A 12,606-nucleotide genomic window follows, 5' to 3' on the forward strand; every position below is an offset into this window, starting at 1 on the left:
CAAAACATATCCAGAAAATATATTTCTTTTGTGTATGGGTGGAATGATCTCCCCAACTTCATCCAGAATGCAGAATCCCTGACAACATTCAAAAAGACAGCTGAAAACTCATCCGTGAGCACTTAACCTCTTTCCTTTTCCTCTTCCTTTAATCCCTCCCTTGTCTGGCTTATGCTATGTCTGAAACTTTGTATTTTGAGCACTTCTTGTGCTGTTTTGCCTCTTCATGATGACTCACTTGCTGTATTCCTCATTTGTAAGTCACTTTGGATAAAGGCGTCTGCTAATGTCTACATGTAAATGTAAATACACCCAGTCTGCACTAGGCCTTGAATGTCATGACCCTAACCACCTCTGGCCATACATAAACTAAACTATAAAGATTAATTTGTTATTCACCATCATTAACAATCATATAATGTGCTTGATACAAGTTAAATTAACTAGGGTGTTTTCTAATTGTACCATTTAAACAAAATTGCCAAAATACATTGCAGTAACCAACCTGATCTCACGGAAAAACGTTCAATGTGATTTTATCAAAAAAAAAATAAATAAAAAAATTGTCGTGTTTCAGTGAGGCAGTCGGTAACGGCTCTAAACTAAGATTAATAATAACCATTTGTTCACTTACCACACATCATGGCTCACGCGGTTAGTTCTGAACGCAAACATTGATGAGCACCAAAAAAAATAAAATGAACTAATGATGTACGAAAAATATTGTACGAATTCACACAAATTAGCCACCAATTTTCCAAAAATTAAAATAGTTATGGATTGCCATGAGATTATGTTGTCAGTAACCGGAAAAATACGTCAGTTTCAGTGAGGCAGTCAGTAACGGCTCTAAACGAATCAAATCGCTAACTCACGAGCAACTGTTTTATGAATCTGTGTGATTGACTCAAAAAACTGTTCAAAATAATAATTTGTTCACGAATCACACAACACGACTCGCACTGTGTTCGGTGTTGAAACATTGGCGTGCAATGTAAATATGATAAACTGATGACAAATCGCTTATGGACACAAACAAAAACGTCTTCCTGACTGAATTACTACTATTGTTGCAAAGTTTTTAGTCACATTCTGGAGCCCTGATGACAGCACTGGTAGAACACTGAGTAGCGCTTGTGTGAAATAAAGGGTGAATGTTTTGCAGCTGAGACAGGATGTGATAAAAAAAAAAAAAAAAAACCTTTTGACAATCTCACTCACAAATGGTCTATGGAAAATAATGACAATGATGGCATAATTGTGGCAACATGGTGATAAAGGCACTAACACGTCACAACTGATGTTATCGGTTTACTAGTCCTCCTGCTCGTAGGGCATTCTGCCTATGCATGGGATATAAGATCAGAGTGTGAATATCCATATAGCACCTTCAGTTCATGCTGTTATACCTATAACAAGACATGAACCATCTGTTAAGACAGTGTTCCAACAGAGTCTTGATAACTGTATTTGGGCCAATCAGCTCATGATTGTGCCCTTATTTTAAACATCTCTTAAAATAAACTCTTGGACCTTGGGAACACTTCATATAATCATGCTTTTAGAGGCTCAATATTTTTAGCAGCAACAAGAGATTGCATGTTCTCTATGGTGTCTCATTTTAGTTTGCAGTAATTGCACAGGCAGCAGGAGTCTGCCAGGCAATCACATTTGCAGACAATCAATGAACAACTTTTTAAAAAACACCATTATAGGCCTAAAACTGTATAGGGAAAGAGACAAGACATCAGAAACAAGAAAAGCACTGCAGAAATCAGTGCCAACCTGTGAAACAGATACTGTACGACCAGTTTGAGTTTCCTGCAGAGTATAGCCGAATGTTACACAGAGTTGTTTCGGATGTGTTAAATCTCAGATAGATGAAAGCAGATTGAATTAACCAAATAGTATGAAAATAACTTGTCATAAGCACTATTTGGACGGTAATTGTTTCTCATGGAGTCGTAAGGTATTTTCAACATTTACAGGGGCTAGTCAGTGATTTTATTGCCATCCAAATCCAGAATGTCAGTGTTTTTCTACTAACACCCGCGTAAAAAAATCCTAACTGAATTACCTACTGTTTTTTGACACATACTAAGGACATGTGGTAATTTAATTGCCGTCTGAATCCACATCTCTGAGATTACAAGAGATCAATTATAAATTCACTGTTTAAATCATTTTTGACCACTGAGGTACACCATGCTTTTGTGAAGACAGACATGTTCCTGGATCAACATATTTTGTTGATCCTGGAACAACATTCCTGTCTGAAAAAATTGTCCTAACCCTATCCCCACCCCTGAACCTAACCCTATCCATAACTTATCCCTAAAATCAGGGGGAAATAATAGGCGAATAACACTGATGTAGAAGCATGGTTGTATGCCTAAACTTGACATAAACTGTTAAGTTGTCCCTCAAATCTGATTGGTTGATTGGAATGTTGTTTCAGGATCAATAAAGATGTTGATCCAGAAACACAAACTTGGTGAAACTACTTGGTGAAATAAATCACATTCACACGGAGCACAGTACAGTAACTGTTGCGCTTTGCTGTAATTTGCATGCATTTTAAAGATTTAAATGTGAATTTAATATTATTATTCCATGCATATAACATTTTATTTACAGCAGACAATCATGCGACTGACCACGTGAGCAGTGCGTTCCTAGATTCACAAACTTGCTCCTAAATAAATCGCCATCCGAGTTTTATCACTGAGGTGCAATGCAAAGTTATTTTTACAGACATCCACATACGAAAAAATTACCATCCGAATAGGGCTTTATTCAACTGTAACATTTTCAATGAGCAATGGAAGTGATCTGAGCCTAGAGTATCACATACCTAGAAGCACCAGCTTGAAGAAGAGTTGCATGCTAATGATGTGAGGGAGAAAAAATACAGAAAAATGGACCAGTGAAAGAGAAGATATGGAAAAATGGGAGGAGTTGAAGCAGTATTGTCAAAGGATGCAACCAAATATTCAAGATTAAGAGGAACCAAATATAAAACTACTTAAACTGGTCATTAAAAATGTATATTGATCAACCACTATTTTGAATATTGGGAGGAAGTCTATTGGGGTTACGGCCCTGGATAGGGTTGCAGCAGCCATTCATAAGGTTTGTGACTCAAATGTATGCATTTCAATGCTAACACTATCAACGCCGAAATGAATCTGCAGCAGTCAGGTGGTACAGGTCAGTGCTCTTTCAGTTGTTTATGCTCATTATTATCGTAATGTTATTTGCTTTGAGATATGAGTTAGTTTAATGCCGTCTCTCATCTCCTGACGCTTTGCAAACTCTGCTGTGTGCGTTCATGTGTTTTGAAGGAGCTGTGGCTTTGGAGACGCTCTGAAGGGAGGGTGGGATCTCATGCTTTTAAAGCTAACTTGCTATTGATAACCACTCCAAAATTTGCCTATCTTCCCTTTAAGTTTGGGTTTAGTGTAGGTGTAGCATATACATACAACAACAAACGTAATAAAACGTTTCCAGATTCCATTTATCTGTTGTTGTTTTTTCCCTCGCAGCAATCCCTGGACTTATTACTTTGCAAGTGTATAACTTTAATAACTTTAAAACTATAATTTTGCAGAAATGTCACAACAGGCACACTTTTCAAATGACCATGTGTTGAAAATTACATTGAAATGTGATATTTAAATATACTAAATATTTTATTTCATGATTATGTATGTAAATCATATTAAGGAACTGTAAGGGGCAATGCTAAACTACAGTTTTGTTTTGTTTTAGAAGCCGATATATATATGAAGACTTCAGGTGCAAAAGCCTCTATGTGAAGGAGATGTGTTGCACTGCGTGAGGCAAATGGTGGTCACACCAGATACTGACTGGTTTTCGGACCCCCCAATACAGTAAAACTGCACATTTTAGAGTGGCCTTTTATTGTGGCCAGCCTAAGGCACACCTGTGCAATAATAATGCTGTCTGATCAGCATCTTGATTTGCCACACCTGTGAGGTGGATGGATTATCTCGCAGTGATGGGAAGTTCGGATCATTTTGCTGACTCTCTTGTTCGATCTCAATCATCAAAATGAACTAATCTTTTTTCGAGTCATTTCGTTCATTTAAGGGGCTTTAAATGTTATACTTTTAACAGGCAAATTCCCCCAACACATCCACCTACGCAATCTTGATCATATTCTGAATTAAGAAATCATTATAATGCAGTCAAAAATAATTTTAAAAAATAAAAAATTACTTTAACTTCCGAGTCTTTCGTTCATTTGTCACGTGACAGATGCAATGAACGGATCGTTCATGAACGACTCATCACTATTATCTGGGCAAAGGAGAAGTGCTCACTAACACAGATTTAGATAGATTTGTGAACAATATTTGAGAGAAATAGGCCTTTTGTGTACATAGAAAAAATCTTAGATCGTTCAGCTCATGATTACGTTATGTTACGTTTATAATTTTGTTCAGTGTATACGTATATTATTTTTTATTTTATTTTTTACTTTAACTTACTGTTGCTGGTGCAACTGTCCCTCTTGTTTAACAAGTTTCTTCAACACAAAATTACACATTCATTATAGAGTCATCATTTTAAAATCAGTGTTAATAGACATACAATGAGTAAATAATTTCACCATTGATTAGAGCATACAGATGCATGTTGCCCATCATTTGAGTGGAAAAATAATTTAGGGAATTGGTGCAGAGTGCTCTTCAAAGAGTTATTACCACAGTATGAAACCTTTCAATCCTGACAGAAGGTTGAAGTGCACAGTTTGCTTATCTAATTATAAACAGCATGAAGGTCATTTGTTTAAAGACATCTGTGTGTTATTTGATCAGGGTGAGGTTTTTAACTTTGTTAGTCTAACACCATGTGTTCTGCACCGTTGCGTGTCGCTGAGAAACGCACAGATTGGTAGCCTCTCTGAAACACTGAGAACAAACAGTGATACAAACACTTCTGGAAGGAACTTGTCCAATCAAAGTAGAGGACAGGAAAAAACAGTTGTATTGAAATAAATAAAGGTCAGAATTAATGAGCATTTTAGTTTTTTCTCTTTTTCTTTGCCGTCGCAAAGCATAATTTTTTGGATACTGCTCTGCAAATTAACTGAATTGAAATCCCTTTCAGCTAATTTATTTAATAATTACCATGTCTGTTTTGATAAGGTCCTTTTTTGAATGATTGCAAGGCTCATCATTCAACACAGGAGGTATATTAACGCAGTCCACAAACAAGGATACACACAGAGAGAGAGAGAGAGTTACACACAAAACGCCATAATGAAGTCATTCTGCTTCCTCTCAGAAGGAAGTGTGTTAAACACATTTCAGACTTGCACTTTGTGCTACATTTATAATTAAGCTGCCGACGCAGCTGTATTATGCCCAAAGCACTAATAGGTGCTGTAATGTCAGAATCCTACCAGGACTAGGTAATTGAAAGTCTAGAAAACTTGATGACTTTATCACCTAGTTTGACTAGTTGCTTGTTATAATTGCAATAACTCATTTCAAAGCACAGGAACAACCAAAGGTTAAGTATTAGCTGCAGAGCATTCTGTCAGGGGGGCGTACTAAAAAATGTTCAGTCTAGAATTTACTTTCTTTTGTGTTTGTTGTCGTGCGGGCATTGGTTTATGGATTTTCATAATGGAATATAGACGCTGGAGAAACTAAAGGAGATAATATGTAAAAATAGTACCATTGTAATTGCTATTTTTTTTTAACAGTTATTTCACTTTTTATACGAATTAGAGCAGACAATCAAATGAATTATATGATATGCCAGTTTATTCTTCACAAATATGATATGCTGATTAATTAATAACAAGTAGTGTATATTATTATTTTTCTAAGAATATATCCTCCATTAAGAAAATGAAAGTGCGTAACAAAAATGCTTTACATTTAGGTGGTATTGAATTGTTATGGTGTGGGGGGGGGGGGGCATGATTCAAATTCGCAAATATATTTAAAGCTACACTGTGTAGGATTTTCTCCCTTCTAGCGGTGAAATTGTTTATGACTACCAACTGAATATTACTTTCTAGGCCCTCCCATTCCGAGGGCGTTTTAACTCCTACGGTGGCCGTATTATTTCAAATCTGCCGGCAGTCGCGAGTAATCTCCCCCTCGCATTCGTCACGGTGCCACTGAGTGTAAAACTCTTTCACTTCCACTCTTTGGCTGATGTATTTTCAAGATGGAGGCGCAACATTCGAACGACTCGCTCGTATGTATTCTGAATGGCAGATTCTACGCTTACGAGAATACTTGATTAGTTGGTAGAAGTAATTACACATTAATGAGCACATATCATTATGAAAGAACAAAGTGTTTTTTGCTAAGAATCAGCTTAAAAAATTACACAGTGTAGCTTTAATTTAATAAAATATAATGAATTTTACTAGATTACCATTTGAAATTGACAGATATCTGGAATGTGTGTGTGCATGCGTACGTATGTGTGTGTGTATACACACACATACTTAACCATATATTGGGGACAAAGAAATATGGTAAACCTGACAGCAAAGCCCAAAACCTTCTTTTGGGAATGTCATCTTTTGTAAAAAATAAATAAAAAATAAAATAAAAAAACTGGATAAAAAAAAAAAAAATTTAAGTATAAAAATGTTGGAAAAAAATCATATATGTATAGGTCTACAGATTTTACAAAAAAGTGGGGTCATTATTAAAAAAATGTATTCCAGATATCTAAAAAAATAAATAAATAATAATAATAAAAACTAAAAGTAAAACCTATTCTTGCAAATTTTCACTTTAAATAAAATCCTTGGTTGTATGTTTTGGACAATAGTGTGTCTGACCAGAGAAATCCTTGAGTCTCTATTCAGTCCTTGAGACCTCACCCCCCAGGGCTCAATCATTACATCGATTACAAAACAGGATTACTGTGCATTATGTGTGTCCATACATGGGAACCATGGCATGAAACGGTGTGAAAATCCACAGCAGTCCAGGAGAGCAAAAGAGCTCAGTTGGATATCCGAAATATATAGATGATGAAATCTGACCTTGGTTTCTCCTTGGGCACATCATTAGGTTTGGTACTCATTATACATCACTGAAAACCCATGCGGGAGAAACCTTAAAAGGGGATATTTTTTGCAAGTTTTAATGATTTCTGTGAAGACCTAGTAATTCTCATGATAAATACCCAGTTATGATTTATGTCACATTATACAAAATGAGAAAAGGTCCTGGCAAAGTCATAATTTATAATAGTTAGGACTTTTTCCCCCTGTGCAGGTATCTTTGTCTTATAAATCACTCTGGTCTCCCTATTCACACATCAACACGTGGTAAATATCTTATCCAACAGGCACAGTGGCCTGTAGGAGAACTGACGCATTTGCAAGGTCATCTGCTGACAACTAATCAAAAAGCAGCAGTCAAAGACTCAAAGCAAATGTTTCTGTGCTGTCAGTCAATGCATATAAACCATATACTTATAAACATACTTTAGAACTCTACACAGAATAACAACTATTCAAGCCTTTTTATAAACAGAAAAGCAAAGAAACGTAAATGCAAATAAGATAAAACGCAGAAGGAAAAAATGGAGAGCGAACATAGATTTAAAAAAAAAAAAAAAAAAAACTGTAGCCAAAAAGAATCAGGTTTTACTTTGTTTTTGCATTCAAAAGCAACTCGGAAAAGTATGTCTAGTCTAGCACTAGAAGCTGAAAAGATAAAACAAAAGGCAGATGTAAACCGTGCTTTTATTGGCTTTGCCCATTTAAAACACAATCATTCCACTGTTTGAATTAAGATGGGAGATCTTTGCACCGAGGAAGAGTTTCTAGCCCTGCAGTCAAGTGTTCATTTGTGTGGTGGGAGACGGGAAATAGACAGCTGGTTGAAGATGATCCCTGCAGCTGATCTGCGCTGTTTGATTTGATCATTGCTAGCTACAGAGCATGAAGAACAGAAACTGTGCCTTGCAGTACAGACTATCTTCTTCCGTATCAAAGGAAAGGATACTTGAGGCAGAGTGAAATAGGACATGCCAATACACACTTACATAAGTCCTAAATGTACTTGCAGTACGGAGAAGTTTTAAGAGTAAGTTTTCAGATTTTCAACCTGCTTTGTATTGTATGTCAGTGATACATTTAAATAAACAATGTTTACACTTTCTCTGTGTTTAGAGTTGATAGTGTTAATAGAGACGATTTGTTAAAATGTCAGAACAATATTTACTTTTTCTCTGTGTTATCTGGACCGAGAAATTCATGTTTGTGTGTCAACAAAAGACTGTACTTCCGCATTTTTGTACCCCCGCCCATGGACAAGTCGGACAGTCAAAGGGTTATTAAGTTATGGTTGCCTTATATTGCCTTTACGCGACAGCAGTGTGCCTCTTCTTCCTAATTAACTAATGGAAAGGCAGTTTCTTTAATTTCCCCTCCCACCTCCATTTGGCCTAAAACACTGTTCGTATTCAACCAGTTTGAAATGTTGACTGCAAACATGGAGGTTTTTCAAATTTTCTGTAGCGATGTTCTCTTTATATTTATGATTCTTTGCTGCCTTTAGCCACTGCCTGCAACGCCCAAGTAACTGTGACTAAAAGTTTGCTAAGAAGAATTTCCTTCTCAAGTAATGCTTTAATGCTTTCTGTATTTGTGAGGAGTGACCATATTATGCAATAAAAGCAAAATCTGTCAGTCTGCTTTGACAACTTCAAGACCTTAACAAAAGATGTTCGCTATGCAGGACAGCACCATGGACAGCTCCCCATTAACACACCTGAAAATAATGTTTTCCCCCAAAAGGAGAAAACAAGGTGTCTTGTGTCATGCAACTAATCAAAACACCAAGAACTGTCACAGGAAGTGTCTCGCTTTGCAAATCATTTAAATACGCAAACAACTCCCTGTGCCGCGTGTACCTGAATTGGCCCACTTGTCTGCGAGCTCCTCTTCAGCCGCTTTCGTAAAGCACCATCAGTATTCAGCTCCCGTTCTTATGCTACGGTTCAGCCCTGTCAATCATGCGCTCTCGGTCTCAAATATCCAAAGAGCTCTCAACATCATGCACACGCTGAACTTACTGTATATAACAACATTCTCTGCCTCATGAGATGCTGCCTTTCATTCTTGTGCAAGGATCTACCCAGATCAATGGCGGCATCATTCATAAACATAAAACACAGTTATACTGCAGAAGAAGTGTGGTGAATGCTTTAATATATACTCACCAACCTTTAGTATTTACTTCAAAGCCCCAAGGGATATTTCCCTCCCTATATATGACTACTTTATTTAATAAAAGTGACATTTATTCATAGATCATAACAACAGGTGTTACCCAAAGTTCTGCACAGCAATATAAAAATGACATTTCATGCATGGGAAATGCCAAGACACAAATCCAACAGTCCCACAACACTGGGGAAATAACTGTGGGGGCTTCACAAAGCCTAACAAGTATTGCATAAATTGATTTAAACATTGTCTCTTGATAGTGAAATCAATTTAAATGGATTTTCAAATGACAATACACGCACTCTTAAGATTGCTGCTCGTTTACAATGCATAATTCAATAAGTCAACTTAATTTCAAATCAGATTACAGCAATATGAGAAATCACAATTCAACAACAATTTATTTTTAAAAAAAGATTGGGATTATGCTGATACTGGTGACTATAGGGGATTCTACGAAGCTCTAAAAGCGTACCAAATCCTGAGCAATCATATATTGTAGATGCAGTTATTTGACTTGCACAATCTACAGTAGTTGTTTATCTAGTTTTATTCGATGCTTTGCATTCATGCTACTTCACACCCACATGCTAAGTTGTGACTGTTAGAGGTGGGGATAGTTGTAATAATGGTTCATTAAAAATGTTACAACCAACCCTTTATGATGATTTCAAATATAAATCACATCCCCTGTTAAGACAAAATCATGTGAGATTTTTGTTGCACATTGAGGGATTTGTGGTAAATTTGACTCCATCATAGTTTATATGAATGTCTTATCGTGATAAAAACAATATCCACCTCAACATATTTTTGTGCACATTTATAGAATGTATGTGCATCTCCAGCGCTTTTTAAGTGATATCTCAAAATTCACAAAAAATAGGTGACAACATAGAACTGTTGTGTGACATGATACAGACAAACACACTCAGCAATTGTTGTTGTGCTAAATATAAAATCCTAAATACAATACAATACAATGTTTTTTTGTTACTTTCAATTGTTCACGTTATTCAAAACTGATTATTCTTTGATCTTCAAAAATATTCTTACATAAATTTATTTTGTGTGGATCTTATTTTAGCAAATTACCTCTCATTGTTACATCTATCCCCAGCCTGTTACAACTCACCTAGTGTAACAACGGAACTATTTGTGTTTGACATTAACACATCTGTGATTGTGTTGTACAAGTGTGTTATATTTGTAGCAGACAAATGTGGCTACCACGTATCAAATTCACAAACAACCTCTGAGTTACCAATGCTCAAACAAAAAGTGTTACTTTCATACCCAGTCTCCCCCTAAATCTAAACGAATCTTTTTTTTTTTTTTTTGTGATTCTGTAAAAAGAAAAAGAAAAAAAATGGGTAATTTGTCTCTAAAATGTTTCATTTTTGCAGCCAATAGCTACAGTCATTTTTTAGTCTGCAGTCCTGGCTTTCACAGGAACGGTTTATGAGAACACTGCAGATCCCTGTGGGACTAACCCAAGGTCAGATGCACTGTGATAATGGGGTTAACGTCATTTGCAACACGCAAATGCAGAGGAGAATTTTTTTTTCTTTCAAAATATCCTATATTTCACATCAGTATAAACCTTTCGAGAAGGTAGTCTATCTTTAAAAAAATTATAATAATAAAGACTGTAAAGTAGTCATTAAAACACTTGAAATGTCACCGTTAATTGGGTGCATAACATCATTATGGCTTTTGCATTTTTATTTATATTATGCACCTTTTTTTGTTTGTTTCCTGAAATAGTGAGGGGAATCTAAGTTAAAGACAACCAAAAACTGTAAATAAATGCACGTTGTCTCTAAACTTTCTTCGAAAACATTTAGTGGCCAAAAGGCAAGTGCGGAGCGACGGTTTGACGTCAGGAGCAACGGACACCGGCGAGTGCGCTCAGACACATCTGTCAAATATCCGAACAGTGTGTGTGGGGTCTGGCGCACCTGGCATAATGTTCCCGCGCAGAGCTCCGCATTCACCGCGAGCGCAATGAATCACAACAAGTCTGGCAGTGTCAGCGGTCCGTCCCGTAGCAACTCCGGTTCGGTGGACGAGCTTGTGATAACATCGACTTTCGGGACGCTGCTGTCGGTGGTTTACATCGTTGGAGTTTCGGGAAACGTCTACACGCTGGTAGTTATGTGTCATTCCATACGCTTCGCCACTTCCATGTACATCTCCATCATCAACCTGGCGCTCGCGGATCTTCTTTACCTCTCCACGATTCCTTTCGTGGTGTGCACGTACTTTCTGAAGGACTGGTACTTTGGGGATGTGGGCTGCAAGATACTGCTTAGTCTGGACCTGTTAACCATGCACGCGAGCATCTTTACTCTGACAGTGATGTGCATGGAGCGATACCTGGCAGTGACTAAACCATTGGATACTGTGAAACGCTCCAAAAGCTACAGAAAAGCCATGGCGTGGGGCGTTTGGATTTTGTCCCTCGTCCTAACTCTTCCCATGATGGTCATGGTTAACCAGACTACAAAAACAACCGCAGATGGAGGGGTGAAAAGGATGTGCGCGCCCACCTGGGCACCCCAGGCGTATAAATTGTACCTGACTGTCCTGTTCTGCACGAGCATAATGGCGCCAGGGCTTGTAATTGGTTACTTGTACAGCCGACTAGCCAAGACGTACCTGGAGTCTCAAAAGACGTCGGCTGTTAATAAAAGCAGCAAGCGCTCGCCAAAACAGAAAGTTTTGATAATGATTTTCACGATCGTGCTCGTGTTCTGGGCGTGTTTTCTGCCCTTTTGGATTTGGCAACTTGTCCCCCTGTACCACAAGCCCTTCAGTTTAGCCTCAAACACGCACACGAGCATCAATTACCTCGTGGCGAGTCTGACCTACAGCAACAGCTGCATCAATCCGTTTCTGTACACGCTCCTCACCAAGAATTATCGAGAGTATCTTAAAAACCGCCACAAGAGTTTTTACCGCTACACGTCATCGTTTAAAAAGCGCCCACCGAGCTTGTACTCTTTGGGAAAGTCTGCGTCATCCAGTAATCAGTTTGAGTTCAACTCTGAGACGCTTGTCATGGCGCAGTTAAAGGTGATGCAGTGAAGAGATTGTAAAGCTTAACCCGCTCGTGTAAAGGTAAGCATGATTCTTCAGTTAAGTGAACTTTACTGTGCCCTGTAGCCTACAGTGATATTCACAAACCTCAATTCCATCTTTAAATAATATATGATTAACATTTTTTCCCCTCGTGTCCCTTTATATAGCATATAGGCTATAAAATGTATTAAATCAATAAAACTATGTCCTGAATAGGCACACCAATTTTTATACAAAATAGATTTTTGACACACCATTTATTATTATTATTTATTTTTAAA

The 12,606-nt window shown here is 37.3% G+C and overlaps 1 protein-coding gene across 1 annotated transcript; it reads left to right on the top strand.

Moving 5' to 3' along the window:
• Nucleotides 1–11,233: 11,233 nt before the first annotated feature.
• Nucleotides 11,234–12,343, top strand: LOC311305964 (urotensin-2 receptor). The gene has a single exon (XM_084434024.1). It carries the CDS (start codon nucleotides 11,249–11,251, stop codon nucleotides 12,329–12,331), a length of 1,083 nt encoding a protein of 360 aa, XP_084290150.1. The 5' UTR covers nucleotides 11,234–11,248; the 3' UTR covers nucleotides 12,332–12,343.
• The last annotated feature ends 263 nt before the right edge of the window (nucleotides 12,344–12,606 follow it).

This window comes from Rutilus rutilus, assembly GCF_951802725.1.
Source record: "Rutilus rutilus genome assembly, chromosome: 16".
Lineage (NCBI taxonomy): Eukaryota > Metazoa > Chordata > Actinopteri > Cypriniformes > Leuciscidae > Rutilus > Rutilus rutilus.